Raw genomic sequence first — 19,601 nt, 5'->3', positions numbered from 1 at the left:
CTCACTCTCTCTCTCTCTCTCGTGTATGTGTGTATATATGTATACATACCCTCCCCTTCTTCTCTCTTTCTAAAATCAGTAAATAAAATTTTTTTAAAACATAACTAATGTAATAAAATGAGAATTCACAAATCAATACCAATAAAAATGAGTGAATGAAGAAAGAAAAAGGCAAAACCCTTCCTTACAGTAGGATTCCAACTATCACACATAAACAAAAAGATGGAATTTTTTTCAAAAAATCACCACTTAGCACCCCTTACAGTAATAAGTGTTTCACCAGACAAGAATCAACAACAGATGCTAAACTTCATGGGTATAATAAGAAATAGGCTATTTGCAAGTCTCAAAGAGTCTCCCCATAAAATAAATAATTAAAAAATACATAACAGTCACTTTAGAGTGGAAAAACCTGGCAGACAACACCTCAACCAAAGGTTCAGCTTTCATCAGCAATGGGACAAATCAACATTACGCACATCCTGACACGACGTCCCGGGAAGGGCTCAATACCAGTACTCTGGGTTTCCGGCCAGAAGTCCGTAACTTGACTCTAGTTGTGAGGAAACATCAACAAACCCAAAACGAAAGATGTTCTAGAAAATAACTGGTGAGTACTCTACAAAATGTCAAGGTATGAATGACGAAGAGAGACTGAAAAACCGTTCCAGATTAAAGGAGACTAAGAAACATGACAGTCAAATGCTGTACGTGACCCTGCACTGGACCAGAAAAAGACATTAGTAGCAAAATTGGAATAAATCCTATAGACTAAATCATAGTATTGATCCCACGTTAACTTGCTGTGATTAAGGAAGAGAACATACATACCATATCATTTAAGGGCAAAAATATTTACATCATATGTGCAACCAACTCAAAAAAATGTGTGTATATGAATATGCATATAAAAAGTGCCCTGGCTGGTGTAGCTCAGTGGATTGAGTGCGGGCCTGCGAACCACACAATCGCGGTTCGATTCCCAGTCAGGGCACATGCCTGGGTTGCAGGCCAGTTCCCAGCAGGGGACACAGGAGGCAACCGTACATTGATGTTTCTCTCCCTCTCTCCTTCCCTTCCCCTCTGAGATAAATAAATAAAAATCTTTTTTTAAAAAAGTGATAAAGCTAGTGTAGTAAAATCTGAATACTGGGGGAATCTAGGTATAAGATATACAGAAAGTCATTGTTCTAATTTTTCAACTTCTTCATAAGCCTGAAATTTCAAAATAAAATGGGTATCTAAAAAGTAAGTGACCTCTATTTTTAACTGGTTTTATGATAGTCTAGTCCAGGGGCTGACAAATTTGTTCTATAAAGGGCCAGTCAATATTCTAGGTTTTGTGGGCCATACAGTCTCTTCCACATGTACTCAACTCTGCCATTGCGTCACAAAAGCACCCCCAGAAAAACTGGAAATGAATGGGAATGGCTGTGTTCCAGTAAAATCTTATTTACAAAAATGGAGCAGATTAAGTCCATTTGGCCACAGCTTGCTGACCTTTACATGTCTAGAAAATTTTATCTCTGTATTATACTTTCAGTTACCATTTCTGAGCACATTGCAGATACCACCTTAAGTGCTCTACTGAGATTCATTCATCCTTGCACCAAGCTGATCAGGTTAAAACAATGATCACTTCCATTTCCACAGAGGAAACGGGCCTGGAAAAGCTTGGAAACTTGCCTGTGGTCACACAGCCCTCAAGCAGTAGACTCCAGGTTTGACCCAAAGAGGGTTGTCTTTACCCATTAAACTGTAACCAATATGCTACATTTCCCATGTGGGCTGAATACCGTCACATGCAACAACTAAGGGACCATTCCATTTTAACAGTAACTAAACAAATATCCAAACTCAAGATTAACATTCTGAGAAGGTGGTTTTCACAAACCTCTTGTAGCTGCAAAGAAATGAGTCCCAGTTGATCCTGACGTCTCTCCACCAGCTCCCTTTCTGTGCGCATCTCTCTTTCTATTTCGTGAAGCCGCCGCTCCACCCGATCTGAAACCTTAACACAAACAAACAAAGTCAGTGACATTATAGAGCTGTTAATGAAAAAAGGCTAAATTAAAGAGCCATTTTATGCCGGGTACACTGTAGAGTCCTTTTTCATGACACCATTATAAAACAGATCACAAAAAATAAACATGACTGACAATTATAAAAGAAAACAATCATTAGTCTCAAAACAATCCAAACCTGGATCCTAATAAATGACTTACATTTTTCAAAGTATAAAATATTAATTCAATAGATCAGTTAAAAGTAATAAACTAGAAAAGAGTGCCCTCTGGTGAAACAGAAGGAAAATAGCAATTTTGCAAGATACTGCATTTATTAATCTGATAAACTGTTCTATCCATTTAGTTCCTTATCATTTTAATTATCTATAAGAATGACCTGCCTAGGAAGGTTTTGATGTTTATGTGCAGCAAATAATTGAAAGGGCTTTTCATTAGCCTGTCAATCTTGTCTACTGTGATCTGCTAAAAACAAGCCAGCTGTAAAAGATCAAAAACTAAAGTCAAACTAAAAAATATTTAATTGGTACTCTCTACAATAAACATGAAAGAATTTTTATGTCTGATGCAAGATTCCCCTTGCTCAGTGTTTGGAAAATACAAAAACACGTCATGCATTATCATTACGTATTCCCCGAAATTAAAATCTGTACTCTTTGATGATGTGTGTGTTTGATGCAGGTGAACAGAACACATTTGCATTTGTTTAAGAGAAACAATAAATACAGTTCTGTTATAAGAAATCTTTTGCCACCAAGTCTATATAGCCAACAAAGGTTCTGGTCACCAGGGATCTTTCTGGAAGCAAGAAAATGTTCTAAACTAGATTATGGTGATGGCTGCAACACTCAGTACACTTACAAAAATTGTTGAACTGTATACTTAAGGCAGATTAATTTTACAATAAATATTACCTTAGATCAAGTTGTTTTTCAAAACACACTGGTACACATAAGCTTAGTCAATAAAGGGTGAACAAAAATATTCTCTCGAGAAAATCAGTAGTTACTTTTCACTAAAACTGGTGTTTCCAGTTTTACTAAGTCTGGTGTTTCCAACTTCTAGTGCTTAAAAACAAGACAGTATTATGATAGTCACAGTTCTTTACTAAAAAATAAAAATACTCCTCAGCATCAAGATTCCAATTTATCCTAAAAATCAACCCTCATATCACAACAAAAAATTCACCACTGCGTATGAAATAAATGCAGCACCTGCTGTAAGAGAAATAATACTAAATACTAAAAAAACAAAGAAGTCATTAACTCATTCAATTCTTACAAAATGGAAATATCTTTATTGTGCACTGTGAATATAAAAAATAATAGCAACACACCAAAAAATAAATAACACAAACCACCTCAAAATCATCAGTATGGCTACTATCAAAAAAAAGTGGGGATATGGGACTTGGTGCACTGTTGGTTGGAATGTAAAATGGTGCAGGCGCTATGGAAATAGTGTGGTGGTTCCTTTAGAAAATTTAAAATAGAATTACCATATGATCCAGCAATTCCTTATCTAGGGACACACCCAAGAGAATTGAAAGCAGGTCTCAGATATCTGCACCGCCCCCTTGTTCAGAGCAGCATCATTCACAAGAGCCAAAAAACAGAAGCAATCCAAGTGTCTATTGACAAAGAAACATGCCTTATACATGCAATGGAATATTATTGAGCCTTGAAAAGAAAGAAGATTCTTACACATGCTATAACACGGCTGAACCTTGAAGAGATGATGCTAAATAAAATAAGCCAGTTACAAAAGAATAATACTGTATCATTCCTCTTTCATGAGGTACTAGAACAGTCAAATACCAATACAGACAGCAAATAGAATGGTGCTTGCCAGAGGCAATGTGCCTAGGATAGGTCTGATGTTTTGAATGGGATCTTGTTACTCAATGGGTATCGGTTCAGTTTTGCAGATGAGGATAATTCTGGATTTGGTTGTACAAGGTGAATGTGCACAGCACTACTGAACTGAACGCTTCAAAATGGCCAGGGTGGCAAACTTTGTTATATATTTTACCACAATTAAAAATGAACAATATAGAGTGATAAAAAGTAAGAAATGATCTGCTAATACCATCCATCAAAGAAAAACCACTGTTAATCATTTTTAGAGGGGAAGGGAAGGAGAGAGGGAGAGAAATATCAATGTATGGTTGCCTCTGGTGTGTCCCCTGCCGGGAACTGGCCTGCAACCCAGGCATGTGCCCTGACTGGGAACTGAACCGCAATCGTGTGGTTCGCAGGCCCGCACTCAATCCACTGAGCTACACCAGCCAGGGCTCATTTCTTTTTTTTTTTTTTAACAAAAGTTGGGTATGTCACATAGCGTTCTATAAATTTTTTTGCTGTTCACATACTATGTACAATTTTCCATGATAACAATCTACATATTCATTCTAAACAAGTGCATAGTTCTCCATAACTGATTAAAATAACTCCCTATTGATAATGGGATAACAATTATTTATTTTTACTGGTACACACAATAACAAACACTCCTATATCAGATTATTTTTGTAAAGTAATGATACAAACTTTAAGCAATATTGTTAAATCAAAAGATATGAATCACTGATGAAGTTATTAATCAGGGATCACACAACTAATCAGTGAGAGAAATGAGCACATACTGGTCTCAATTTCCAGCAGTATCTTGTAATCCCAAGTCCATTTCCAGGTGCTTCTTCAGGAAGCATGCGTGAACTCTAATCCGTTCCAGTGAGTGTCCGAACTAGGAGTTCGGGATATAGCAATACCCAAGCCGAATCCACAGACCCGGCCTTCTAACAGCTCGCCATCTACTGAGGGCCAACATTGAGTAAGAAGCTAGGATTTCCCTAATTAAATTCAATGAGTTAGATCAGTTCCATATGTCAGGAAAGAAGTCTGTGTAGATTAGCATCTTATCAAAATTAAAGCAGTTCAAGAAATCTATAGGTCACAGATACTGAAACCAAAACCTAAAATTACTTAGACATTATCTACTTCACCACTTGGACATTATCATCACTTGCGGCCAGTACATGTGATGAGGTGAAGCTGCTATATTTGGAGGACTTTCTCCCAGTTTTGAAATGTTTGTGTGAGGCAGCTTCTGACAAAGTTTCAGTGGCCCCTTCTTCCTGATATTCATGCACTTGTGTAATTTCTTCCTCTTGAGTGCGGACTGGCCCTAGTGACTTCCTTCTAATGAGCAACACAGAACAAGTAATGAGATGTCACTCCCATAATTAGGTTACAAAACACTGTGACTTTCATCTTCACCTTGCTGGCCCTCTCTCTGGCCTTCTTGCTTGCCTGCTCTCATGAAACGAGCTGCCCTGTTGTGAGATGCTCTGTGCAAAAGCCTTGTGTCGAGGAAACCAAAGAGCCCTCTGACCAACAGGTCATGACAAACTAATACTTCAGTCCAATAATTTACTAAGGAACTAAATGAGCTGGAAAGGAAATCCATCCCAGGCAAGGTGTGAGACGATCACAGCCATAACAGACCCAGAGCCAAAGGAGCCAGCTAAGCCATGTCTGGATCCCCAATCTACAGGAATGGTCAGATAGTAAATGTCTCCGGCCAGTAAGTTCAGAGAAATTTGATATGCAACCATAGATAACTGATGCAATTTTTAAATCTATTTTCAAATAAATCCTCACCCAGGAAATAAGCTAGTCTGATGAAAACACACACACACATATTCTCTACTCCATCCACAAAATTTCTATCCACTCCATAGAACTTTATTCTCCATTTCGAAATACTTGTTTTCAGTGGTATCTGGCTTCTCTGCAATGCAGTGATAGATGACCCCCACTTCACTTCCCACCGTGCCACATAGTGGCCTTGTAATTAGCCTTCTAAATCAAGCATGCACTATTTGAGCATGTACAACTAATTTAATCTCCAAAAAAATCAAATCATCATCCATAAAATGGGAAAAACAACTTGCCCAGATTGCCATACAGAGTAATGTGGATCGAAACACATAGAAGTGGCCCACAGTGGTCTGGCTCAGTAGGCTGAGTGTTGTCCTGTGAACTGAAAAGGTCACCAGTTCATTTCCTGGTCAGGGAACATGAGTAGGTTGCAGGCCAGGTCCCTAGCTGGGGGCATGCTAGATGCAACTGATCCATGTTTCTCTCACACATCAGTATTTCTCTCCCTTCTTACTCCCTCCTTTCCTTTCTCTCTGAAAATAAATCAATCAATAAATTTTGTTTAAAGTATAGAAGTAGTACACAGAAAATATAACTAACATGGCAGGTACTAACAGTTGTCTCCAATATCTACTGCTTCCATGTCTTTCATAATAAAATTTGGTGGCTACCAAATGTAAACAATATATTTCTGGCCTCCTCAGCTACTAGCTGGCCATGTGACTTAAATTCTGGCAAACCGATACATACATAAGTGTCAAGTGACAACTTCAAGGAATTATCCATAGAGATAGCACATCGGTGCCTTTTGCTCTCATACTCATCCCTTCCTTCACCTTGCCTAATACACAGGTGCTACCATCATAGGCAATGAATCTGTGGCCATAACAGCAGAAAAACTAGAAGAGCAGGACAGAAAGAGCCAGAATACCTCATATGTTGTAGTTCAGTACCATGGAAACCTGAATTCTCTACTTAAGACTTTTCCACAGTGAGAAATAACTTTTGTCTTTTTTAGGCTGCTATTAATTGGTTTTCAATTATCACTACTAAAATTAATCTTTTTATATTTTTTAACTTTATTTTTACTTTTATTTTGTTCAAGATTTTATTTATTTATTTATTTATTTATTTATTTTTAGAGAGAGGGGAAAGGAGAAAAACATCAAGGTGTGGTTGCCTCTCATGTGCCCCCCACTAGGAGACCTGGCCCACAACCCAGGCATGTGTCCTGACTGGGAATCTAACCCACGACACTCTAGTTTGCAGGCCAGCACTCAATCCACTGAGCCACACCAGCCAGGGCTAACTTTATTTTCATTGATGCCACTATGACAGATGTCCCCATTCCCCCCGCCTTTGCCTAGTTCCACCCAGTGCCCAACCCTCCTCCCCCCACCCCCCGCCCCGGTCATCACCACACTGTTGTCTTTGTCTATAGGTCATTCGTATATGTTTTTTTGGATAATCCTTTCACCTTCTCTCATCCAGTCCCCCCTCCTCCCTTCCCCTCTGACAGCTGTCAGTCTGTCCCATGTGTCCATGTCTCTGTTTCTATTTTGTTTGTCAGTTTATTTTGTTCATTAGATTCCACATATAAGTGAAACCATATAGTATTTATCTTTCTCTGAGTGGCTTATTTCATTTAGCATAGTAATCTCCAGGTCTACCCATGCTGTCTCAACTGAAAGAGAGAATCACTTAGTGAACTGCAAAATGCTAAAAGCAAGTACAACTATTGTCTTACACTTCCACTAGAACATGGGAGAATCATCATATCCATGCTCGATTTTATTCAAGTCTGAAGAAAAGTATAAGGAAAAAAAAGGAATAGACATTATAGTCAGTATTCATAAAAATAAAGTGATACACACACATAGTATTATCATGACTGAAAATGAATAAACAAAGTATTTTATGATTTCCAAGAGTGGTAAATTATAAACCTCCAAATCGACAAAAGCATCTTTATAGATCCAATCATTCAGACATATCAATATGCTCAAAGTATCTCCCCTTTTCCACTGCTAAGACCCTGAGTCACACAAGCCCAATTAAGTCAGCAACAACCAAAGACCTACATTTGGATAATCCTAGTTTTCTGCCTGTTCTTTCTCATCTATTTCTATGAAACATTTCTGTATTAGTTAAGGCACCATCTAGGCTATTTCAAAGAGATTAAATACAGAGCAGCTTAGATAAGTTTGTTTCGGTCTCATATCACAGTCCAGAAGAAAGCAGGAGCGCTGGCAGGCCGCTCTGCTCCCTCGGGCCATTCCAAGACTAAGGTCCCTTTCATCTGTTGCGTCACTGTCCCCGAGGTTGTTAGCCTCACTGGCCTGTTTAAGCTGGGTCAGTACACATCCTCACTTCAACCTACATAAAGAGAGAGAAATTTCCAGACAAGTAGCTTTGTTTTCAAGAAGACAAGTCAGAGTGACATGCATGACTTTTACTCACACTTAGTCACATGGTCTCAATTTAGCTGTACATAGAAATTGGGACATGTCATCTCTACTTGAGTAACCATGCATCCAAAAAAACTGCTGGGGGTGGGAGTGGTGACAGGAGGAGCATGGGGATCTGATCCCAAAGGGAATAGAGAAGTCTTATATTAGGGGCCATTTGGAATTAGCAGAATTTTAACAAATACTTTAATTTTACAGTGGGTCACCATTCATCCTTCTTAGAAAAGGGTGAATGTCAATTCTCAGATGAAAATGCTAAAAGAGGGCATTTAATATTTGAATTATAAAATTGAACAATATGGCCCTGGCTGGTGGAGCTCAGTGGATTGAGCACGGGACTGCGAACTAAGGGAATCGTGGTTCAATTCCCAGTCAGGGCACATGCCTGGGTTGCAGGCCAGTTCCCAGTGGGGGACACAAAAGAGGCAACCACACATTGATATTTCTCTCTCTCTCTTCTTCCCATGCCCTCTAAAGATAAATAAATAAAATCTTTAAAATAAAAAATTGAACAATATGTAAATTACAACCCATGTAGTCTTTAGTCTTATAAATCTACTTCTAGAAATTTACCAATTTACTTTCCCATGTGAAAATACGACACATGTACAAGATCGTTCACTGCAGTGCTGTGTACAAAAGCAGAAGACTGACACAATCTAACTGTCCATTAATATGAAACTGGGTAAATAAATTATAAAACACTCATTCAGTGGAATGCTTTAAATATTAAAAGAATTAGAATGCTCAAATAGATGCTAATAGGGAACAAACTCAAATCTCAAAAATGCTTTAGGTAAAAATAGCAAACTACAGAACAGTGTTATGTATGCTATCTGCTACAAATTGTGTAACAAAAAGGAGAGCAGGGGAGAGAGGAGTCTACCAAGATGGCATTTCACTGGAGTCCTAAATGAAAATACAGAGCCAGCCATACAAAAATTTGGAGGAAAAAAGAAGCCAGTACAATGACGGTAATATAGAAGCGAGTTTGACAAATTCAAGGCACGGGGGGAAAGACGTAATATAGGGACTATAATCTATGGTAAGAAAATTGGAACAGAATAAAGATTAGGGAGAATTTTTAAAAGTAGGGGGAGAATTTTTAAAAGTAGGGGAATAATTCACTGTAATGACAAGTTTTGAAAATCACTTGGCTACCATCAGGAGCAAAGATGCAGAACATGTAGGAGAAAGACCAACTTCGGTGGGGGCCACTACAGTGAACTCAACAAAGTGATGGTGCTTTAAGAGAAGTATCACACAGAAGAAGATGAAATTCAGCAACATTTCAGAAGGAAAAAGGGTGAAATTTTATCATGGACTGGAACTGTGGTATGAAGAAAAAGATGTATGGTGACTCTTAGGTGCCCACTGGACAGATTATGATGCCATTTTCTGCAACTGAGAAGACCAAAGAGCATGTAAACACAGCTGTAAATAGGAGCACATGTCCTCTGCACAAAGGACACAGCACATATTTATCACTGTGAAGTAATAATTCCCAATAAGAATTATTACAAAGACTGCATTCATTAATGCCTCCTCATTTTAATTTTTATTTCTGCTACAGAAAAATACTAACCAGCTAATACAAAAAAACACATTCTTATCAGAGATCCATCTTAACCAATTAAATTTACTACTAAAATATCAAAAAGTTTAAAATCTCTATATTTAGTTATAAAAAATAGTACAATAAGAATAAAAATTAGAATGGCTTTTATAAGTGGAACCTTCAATGAGCGGATGTGAAACAAAAGCAAAGACCCTTTGTTTGGGGGATTGTATTCTGACTTTTCAGTGTGTTGATTCCTGAGATCTTTAATAACATATGCTGTTGTAAAATGCATTTCAACAAATAGGTGTTACAATCTGTGCAATAACCACGTTATCCTAAATGCAGGGTTCAGAATTCTTACTTCAATTCATGACTGACTCTTCCAGAAACAGATGGATACATGCTTACATTTTTTAATTAAAATGATGACCTTTCGCCCTGGCTGGTGTAGCTCAGTGGATTGAGCACGGGACTGCGAACTAAGGGAATCGCGGTTCAACTCCCAGTCAGGGCACATGCCTGGGTTGCGGGCCAGTTCCCAGCAGGGGACACACCAGAGGCAACCATACATTGATATTTCTCTCCCTCTCTCTTTCCCTTCCCCTCTAAAGATAAATAAATAAAATATTTTTTTAAAAAAATGATGACCTTTCTATAGAAAACTAAAATAAAATTGACTTTTTCCATCATGAATAATCAAAGAATAATCCACTCATATCATACTCAACTGGGCAAATCCTAGATAACTAATTTCCCCTGTGGTATAAGACCCATGAGATATTATCACCACAATTAAATGTTAACAGAAAATATTTTCCACAATACTATGCTATAAATAACTATTCCCTTCCAAAACAAACAAAAATTTATGATTCACAAAGGATTAAAAAATCAGATCTTGGCATGTATGATAGAAACCAGTACTTTTTGCCTCTCAAAGAAAAATGTGTTCTATAAACTTTGAAGATATATTTTAGTTATTAAGAAAAATGCATGATAAACAATTGTAGCCTCAGAATAATGCACAATAAATGAGATTAACAGTGGTTACCAATAGAAAATGAAATTGGTAAGAGATAGGAGCGGTCATTCATTTTTCTTTGTACAATATTTAAAAGTTTTCCACTGTGAATGTGCATCATTTTGGAAATTTTATTATAATTTTGGGAGAAACAGCTGCAGTCTCTGAGAAGTTTAATGCTTAAATAACAAAACCATATCTTTTCTGGCAGTATGCTATCATAAATTCACAAATACAACAAAATACATCAAATAGTTATAAAACATAAATGTCGACTTCAGTTAGAATGTGTAAGTCACAAAAATCTGTATTTAAGCCTTGTACACACTGAAGGAAACATCATGTGACCTGCAGAAGTTCTTCTAACCTGATAGAAATTAGAAATCTGTTTCTTAATCGGGACTACATACATACGCCCACATATGGTTTGAGATGCCCTCTGTACAGTCCTGAACAATCTTACTTTGAAAGCAAATTTATATAAAGCACCAACCAAGTTGTAACATCACAACTTAATGTGAGGAATTGCCAGATGAACAATTCAATTAAGTGCACAATTAGGTGTGTACAATTTTTCTGGTTTAGACAATATAAAAACAAATATGTCCCGATGAGCTGAGCACCCCGGACTGTTGGGAACCGCCCTGCCTGGTTTCAGAAGCTGTAAACCTCCTCCCCCCCTGCCCCGCCCATGGCTAAGGCTGAGAGAGCAACCTTTGAACTATAAGCCACTAAGGAGACAAAGCTTATCTCCCTGGCAGGAGCGCTGCTTCTGCTCCTTTTACTTCACTCTGCCTGGGCCCCAATGCTTGATCAGTTGGCCAATGACAGGTAAGATTCCTCAAGGGAAGGACAAACTAAGACAGGCATAATTACAGGGAGCCCAGGGAAGGACTTGTGGGCTATAGTAAAAGGGGGTGATGGACCCTCGCCCCTCAGCTTTGACATAGCCTGAATCCTCACTCTGTCTGTGAGAAGTCTCCTAATCTCTTGGCTGCCTTACTTCCCCTGCCTGACTTAAGCCTGAAACAATGCCTTAAGCCTGAAACAATGCAGGTGGTGGGTGCTGCCCTACATCTCCCCTTTTTTTGTTTGTAAAATCAATTGTAGTTGTTAGGCCTGTGAAACATACTATTTGCTGTTCCCGAATGCAATCTTAAAAAAACAACTTCCATATACAATGTAAAGCACAATAAGGATTAAGACAAGGAGGCACCCAAGGGCTGCTAGGACCCAAACTTGTGAATTCAGTCCATCAAACCAGTTTTTACAGTTCAGCCATTATAGATTATTGTTGAGGGTGTGGGAAAAAATGTTGCAAATGCAAGAGAACAATAAGAGTAACAGGTCTGGTTACACTTCACTCCTTGGGAGTTATCAGCAGACTTCAGGACATTACTTTAAAGATATGCAGCATGGTCTTGCTGCCTGAACTCAGGGTGAGAGTTTTAGCAAGAGCAATTCACAAAGCAGCCTAGGTATAATGCAGGCCTGATTTCCCACAGGAGAACTTCTTCATGGGTGTGGTCTTATGTTCCACCACACGCCCGCACTGGTTTTCCATGTGGGCGCTGGGCTACATTTCCACATCTCGAGAAGTGGTTTCCTACATGGGATAGTAGAGTAAACTAGCAAGGTGTACACACCAATTACACCAGTGAGCAGTGAGCTAGTGAGGTGTGACATTCAGTTGTGCAACCATAGCTTTACCTGATGTGCAGTAATTCTGATCAATAGTAATGTTGACATGAAAGAACTCTGGCTTTCTTTACATTTATCTTTAACTTTCAGGTCAGTGATTACACTTTAGAACCGCATTTTAACATTCTAGGGTGACCGTGTAGATAGTACTTGCTAGCTAGGTAAAACGGAACAAATGTAATGTGCACCAGGCAAATTAGCATTTTCAAACTCTAACTCAAACCATCCCAAATATCTAACAACGTCAAAAAGACAGCATGACAGTTCAGCTAGCTAGACATGCCCATAGCTTCTCAGATCTACAAAGACCTTGGAAAAACTCTGAGGACATTCAAGTCTGGGTCAAAGACCTTGTTACAAGCATGCTCACATGTTGTATACCTATATAGCAAGTAAAAGAAGCCTCATACAACAGCTGGAAACCTCTAAAATTTTATGCATTAGAAATAGCAAACATGGTAATGAAATATGATATATACAAAAAGACTGAGAGAGTTTCACTTCCAAAAATGACAGACTAAATAATTCAGACCAACCCTTCCAATGAAAATAACTTAAAAAGCTAGAAATAATATTTCAAATAAGTCTGGAAAACTAAAAAGAAGTAAAGACATGTGACACCAAATGCAAGAGAAGAAAGAAATTCAGAGAGATTGGTCCATATTTTAGGCCACTGTCTCTCTTAAATATCAGCCCACTTAACAAATGGCAGCTGAGATACTGAGAAGCAAAACAGTTTTTAACCAATACGTGGGGTCCAAGGGTTAAAAATTGAAGCTGAGAGCCTTTCCAAGGAAGGGGCTGGCCGAACTTCCCCCAACCCAGGCCCTAGCCTCTGCATTGGGATCCTGAATTTCAATACAGTAACAGTACAGGTGGACCAGAAATACTTAAAATCTGGCACTGAAGTTTAACATTGAAATAGCTCAATAACAGCCCTGAGTGGTGTGGCTCAGTAGGTTGGGTGTAGGTCAGCAAAGCAAAAGGTTGCTGGTTCAATTTCCGGTAAGAGAACATGCCTGGTTTGCAGGCCTAGTCCAGGTCGGGGCACGTGCAAAAAGCAGCCAATAAGGTGTTTCTCTCTCACATTGATGTTTCTCACCCTCTCTTTCTCCCTCCCTCTCCCTCTCTCTAAAAGTGAATAAATAAAATCTTTAAGGAAATATCTCAACAAGAAATGATAAGGTGATATATAATTGCTATGGCCTCTAACCTATAACAAAAAGCAAGTATATCCTCTCATACATAATAATTATCAAATTGTCTAAGGAACTTTTTTTTTTGCAGAGAATTAAATATATTTTCAGTCACCAACAGAAGATACCATTAAGGGAGTTTAAAAATGAGAAGAAACAGTTTTAGAATGAGAGATAGTATTTGCAGTGTATCTAATGAACAAAGTGCCCATATACAAGATATAGAAAGACCTCCCACTAATCAATAAGACAGGGGTTTTATTGGGTTGCTATGGGCAACCCAATAAAAGACTGGGCAAAAAGAGCAAATCGGTATTTCAAAGGAGAAAATAGCCAATAGACAACAAACATATAAAAAAATGCTCATCATCTTTAGTAATCATGAAAATGCAAATTAAAACCATGATGAGATACCATAAATACCCCACATAATGGCTATTACTGAAAGGTTAAATAGTATCAGTGTTGGAAAGGATGAAAGCAACACAAATTCTCATACACTGATTGTAAGAGTGTAAATTAGTGCAGCCACTCTGAAAACCTGTTTATCAGAACCTGCTAAACTGGAAGGTTTAGCAATCACACTCCATGAGACGTAACAACAGAGTTGCATGCACAGATGCACTGAAATAGTAAGATCAGCCACCACAGCATTATTCATAACAGCCCAAAATTTGAAATAACCCAAATATCCATCATAAAATTTCACAATGTATTACAGTATATTATACAATAGAATACTAAGGAGCAATAAAAATGAACCAACTGCAAATACATGACAAAATACCCAGAAATATCACAATCATAATGTTTAGCAAAATAAGCCAGACACACACATACAAACACACACACATGAACCATGTCCTGAATGACTGCCTTTAATAAAACCTAAAACAGGCAAAAGCAATCTGAAGGGTTAAAAGTTAAAATAATAGTCCCCTTTAAACAGGAAAGAGTTACTGATGGGGAAGAGAAATAAAGAGGCTTCTTGTATACTGGAGATGTTCTAGTTCTAGATGTGAGTGGTGGCTACATGGGCAGTTCACCTTGCAATAATTAATCAAGATATACACTGATATATGTACTTTTATGATTGTGCATTATACCTCCAAATTTACAAATTTTTAAATGAAGAAAAAAGGCAAAGAATAAACTTCAGCACTTTCCATTGTCAAGTTACAGATTCTAGAGTTCACTCTAAACTCTAGAGTTTATGAAAAGAGCCAGAAGATCATTTACTAGGTATACAGGACCTTTGAGCTACATTCTTGAAAGTGTGCATTCAAGCCCTGGCTGGTGTAGCTCAGTGGATTGAACACGGGCTGCAGACCAAAGTGTCACTGGTTCAATTCCCAGTCAGGGCACATGCCTGGGTTGCAGGCCAAGTCCCTACTTGGGGGCACATGAGAGGCAACCACACATTGACGTTTCTCTCCTTCCCTTCCTCTTTCTCTAAATATAAATAAAAATAAAATCTTTAAAATAAAAAAAAAGTGTGCATTTGCATTCAGCTCCTGTTGAGATGGTATGTAAAACTAAGAACGGTATAAATTTCTTCCTGGGTGAACCCCTGCAATTAAGAAAGTCACCAATCTATTAATCTCAAAAAAAAAAGCTTCATTAGAAGTATATGATATTTTAGATATTTTAAACAGATACTCTGTAAATAAAAGGTGACCTTGGTGTGTCTGAGAAAATGTAGGACTTCATGTGAAATTAAAAAAAATAAATACCCCGTGTGCTGATCACATATTAGACCCCACACCATCAAGCACTAACTGAAAACATGTCTACTTCAACGGAAGACAGGCATTGTATCTTCACCTCTCTGGGCACACCGCAAAGAAATCAGGACTAAAAACTCAAGAGGAAGGTGCTTTTATGTGGTCAGATGCTTATTCTTATTTTTGAAATAGGCAGTAACTGAGATGATCTCTAATAATGCAACATATTCACCTCTTAGCAGATGCAGCCAACAAATTCAAACTCAGAGTTCCTCACCCCCCCAAAAAACAGAAAAACCTTAACATGTCTATGTAAGGAACTGTAAGCACAATTAACAAATGGGGAAAAATTATCTGCTTTTACTGAGAAACTTCCAATTTGAATAAAACGTTAAGAAAAAATAATCTACTAATGTTTTTGTCTTGAAAAAACAAAAGGTATTGTGGAAAATGAATGAACAGACATTGTTCCTGAAGTTGACAAATTTGCAATGGTTTCATGAGAATATCTATTATTTTTCTCTTTAAAAAACAAAAACACAGATTATGCAAAGGAATGGATCCTGTATGTTCTTTATTTTTTAACATTAATGCCACCAAGAACAGAGATCTGATAAAAAGAACTCACTGCATAATCAGTGCAAACAATCTGAGTATGAGATAAGAAAATTCCAGAACTCAGGGTATTTCCAATCAGTACTACCTAAAACCAAGACAGACAGCATGGAGGCCTTTGTAACAACTGCACACGCAATTCGGGAAGATGACCTCAAGTACAGAATGGGAGTGCCACAGAGCTGTTACCCACAATTCCGCATGTCTCAAAAATCGTTTACCAAACGCTATAAAGGAATGACTGAGTGAATACAATTTAAATTATTCATAATAAAACTCTAAATACTAAAACAAATGACAAGTCTTTCCCTAAGATGCTACCACTGCAAATATTTAAAACTTAGACACTTACAATTCATGAAAATTTCCGCTGAAAGAGCTAAAATTTACTAAACTGCACTGCAGGTACCATGAGCCCAGCCACCCTCTCTACCATGTACATGCGAAAGAGAGCTTTTTATAAACAAAGAGTTCTCACCGTTTCTTGTTTTTGGGTTTCACTGAGCTTCTCAGTCAATTTTTCCAAAGCCCTTTTTGTTTCAGCATCCGACCTAGGCAATAAAGACAAATGTTTTAATTTGGCTATTTGAAAAAATCTATGCAATTAAAAAAATTACAACATAATAATATTATTACATAATATTGCAGTAGTCCTCAAACATTAGCAAACTATGAAATACCTGGAGAGCTTGTTAAAAACACGGAGTGATGAACCCAACACCCAAAACTTCAGAATCTAATTCTGCAATTGGGCCCAAGAATGTGCATTTCTAGGACTTCCTAGGTGATGCTAATGCTGCATGTCTGGAGACTACACTCTGAGAACCACGGCTGTACGGGAACATCACCTTCAATAAAGAAATAAGCTGCAATATCTCCCCTTTTAAATTAAGAAGGAAGAGAAAGGAGGGAGAACAGAACTCTTAATCTCACATCCTCTCCAGCAATTCTCCAGCAGTTCATAATCAAGTTACATCAGGGTATGCTGTTACAAACTCGGCCCTCACTAACATATCTCCCATTACCTTTTCCCCACCAAATTAATAACATATGGGGTCAATAGTATAATAGTACAGAAAGACTCACAAAGAAAAGCAAAGGCCTTCCTCTCTCACACTTCTTTACCTGAAGTCCATACCCCACCGGCAACCATACCAAACCATTTCCACTCTTAATTCTTTTGTTGGTTACTTACATCAAGTTCAATTCCAGACACTTTCAATTGACTGCCTGTTTTGCAATACAGGGTCTGGAAGAGGTAAGGCTTGCTGGACTGTGGTTGGTAGGGCATGTGAATGTCTCACACGAAATGGACAGCAATCTGAACATTTCACCTAAAATGTCATATGGTGTGCTTGAGTGTGAATATGTTATGTTACAGAATTACATGCTTATGATTTTATAATAAAAGACTATGTAATAAAAAAGGGGGGTCATTTGTGCTGGGACCTGTCCTTAGCTCACTCACACTCCAGTCCAATTTTGGATGGACGCATTGCTATTTTTATCATTATCTGTGTGACTTGCATGATATACTTATTATACCTCTTATCAATTATTCCACCATAGACAATCCATGCTTTTTGCTCATTCTGTCATGCTCACATTTCAGTCAGCTTCTCACCTGGATCATCAATGTTCTCGTGCTTTAGTTTTTTTCTAAAGTTTTTTTTCTAAAGTTTCTCATCTTTTGGCCTTATATGGGTCTTATTTATCACATCATTGGTACTTTTCTCCCACTTGTTACTCAATCATTTATTAAGAATCAACTCCATTCTACTAGATGCTTCTCGGGGACACTTCCTTCTCTAATTCGGTGAATAGTTCCTGAGCATGCTAAGTGCCTATCACTCTGGGGATTACTTTCACTGAATTTCTGGGTTAGTTTTACTAACTTTCATAACCTATATCTTCTTCTCTCGTGGTTACCGCCTATTTTACTTATATGTCCTTAGATAATTTCCTCAGAAAGAAGTTACCTTATGTAGGGAAACTCACTGAGATACAATATGGCTCCAGCGGCAAAGGCATCTGGGAAATGTTGAACTCTGCACTCTCTGTAACCTGAGGCTTGGCTGACTATCCAGAAAACCAGAATGCCACCCAAAAATGGACGTCATGCCCCAGGAAGGAGGTTAATAAATGCATAGAGTATAACTGTCTGGTGTCATCCGTTAACTTAAGAATGCATTGTTCTTTCTGGTGGTTTACTGACTACCCACCACATGGTTTTACTATTAACCCCTAGGAAAAGGAATCCTGTCCTGTGAGGGCTGTGGATACTTCCCAGCAGGCTACCACTAGGAGCAGCTGTCTTCCCATGCATGTAAGTTTCTCCTAATAAAGCTCATGAATTTGACAATTTGCCAGTTCTTCAGAATTGATCCTGAATTTAGACTTCTGGGGATTTCCCCCAACACCTTAAAGGGTAAATTCTCTAAGTCTTTTCCCCCGGTTTTCTTTTTTTGTAATTGCCGTGCAATTACAGTTGTCCCCATTTCCCCCTATTCCTCTCTCCTGCACTACCTACCCCCACCTCCCACCTTCAATCCTCGCCCCCCAATGTCATTGTCCACAGGCCCTTTATGCATGTTCCTTGATGACCCTTCCCCTTCTTTCCCCCATTATCACCCTTCTCTCTCTCCTCTGGTTACTGTCAGTTTGTTTTTTATTTCCATATATCCGGTTCTATTTTGCTTGCTTGTTTGTTTTGTTGATTAGGTTCCACTTATAGGTAAGATCATATGGTATTTGTCTTTCTCTGCTTGGCTTATTTCGCTTAGCGTAATGCTCTCCAGATCCATCCATGCCCTCATGAAGGGTAACAAATCCTTCTTTCTTTATGCGCATAGAATTCCATTGTGTAAATGTACCACAGTTTTTTGATCCACTCATTTACTGATGGGCACTTAGGCTGTTTCCAACATTTGACTACTGTAAATTGCACTCCTATGAACATCGGGGTGCACAGGTTCTTTTGAACTGTTGTTTCAAGGTCCTCAGGCATACTCCCAGCAGTGGAACTGCTGGTTCAAAAGGCAGTTCCAGGCCATATACGAAAGACCTACAGCCAACATCATACTCAATGGGCAAAAACTAAAAGCTTTTCCACTAAGATCAGGAACAAGACAAGGTTGTCCACTTTCACCACTTCTATTTAATATAGTATTGGAAGTTTTAGCCTCAGCGATTAGGTAAGAAAAGGAAATAAAAGGCATTCAAATCGGAAAGGAGGAAGCAAAACTGTCATTGTTTGCAGATGACATGATAGTGTACATGGAAAATCCTATAGACTCTACCAAAAAACTGCTCGAACTAATAAATGAATTTGGCAAAACAGCGGGATACAAAGTCAATATCCAGAAATCAAAGGCATTTTTGTATACTAACAATGAATCAGCAGAAGCAGAAATCAAGAAAAAAATCCCATTCGATATAGCAAAAAGAAAAATAAAATATCTGGGAATAAATCTAACCAAGGAGGTTAAAGACCTGTATGCAGAAAATTACACAACACTGAAGACAGAAATCAAGGAAGACACAAACAAATGGAGACGTATACCGTGTTCATGGATTGGAAGAATTAACATCATCAAAATGTCCATACTACCCAAAGCAATTTACAGATT

The 19,601-nt window shown here is 38.1% G+C and overlaps 1 protein-coding gene across 10 annotated transcripts in view; it reads right to left on the bottom strand.

The window, feature by feature from the left end:
* Positions 1–19,601, bottom strand: part of CEP128 (centrosomal protein 128) — a 363,215-nt gene that overhangs the window by 297,377 nt on the left and 46,237 nt on the right. For all 10 annotated transcript variants that reach the window (XM_037031444.1, XM_037031446.1, XM_037031449.1 and 7 more), the window contains 2 exons: positions 16,451–16,523; positions 1,895–2,011 (listed from right to left, as the gene is read on the bottom strand). In XM_037031444.1, the coding sequence (XP_036887339.1) occupies positions 1,895–2,011; positions 16,451–16,523 (190 nt within the window). The remainder of the gene's footprint in view (positions 1–1,894; positions 2,012–16,450; positions 16,524–19,601) is intronic.

Source organism: Sturnira hondurensis, unplaced genomic scaffold, assembly GCF_014824575.4.
Source record: "Sturnira hondurensis isolate 20B ecotype Veracruz unplaced genomic scaffold, ASM1482457v3 Scaffold0021143, whole genome shotgun sequence".
Taxonomy (NCBI): Eukaryota; Metazoa; Chordata; class Mammalia; order Chiroptera; family Phyllostomidae; genus Sturnira; species Sturnira hondurensis.
This window is presented reverse-complemented; position numbering and strand designations above follow the sequence as displayed.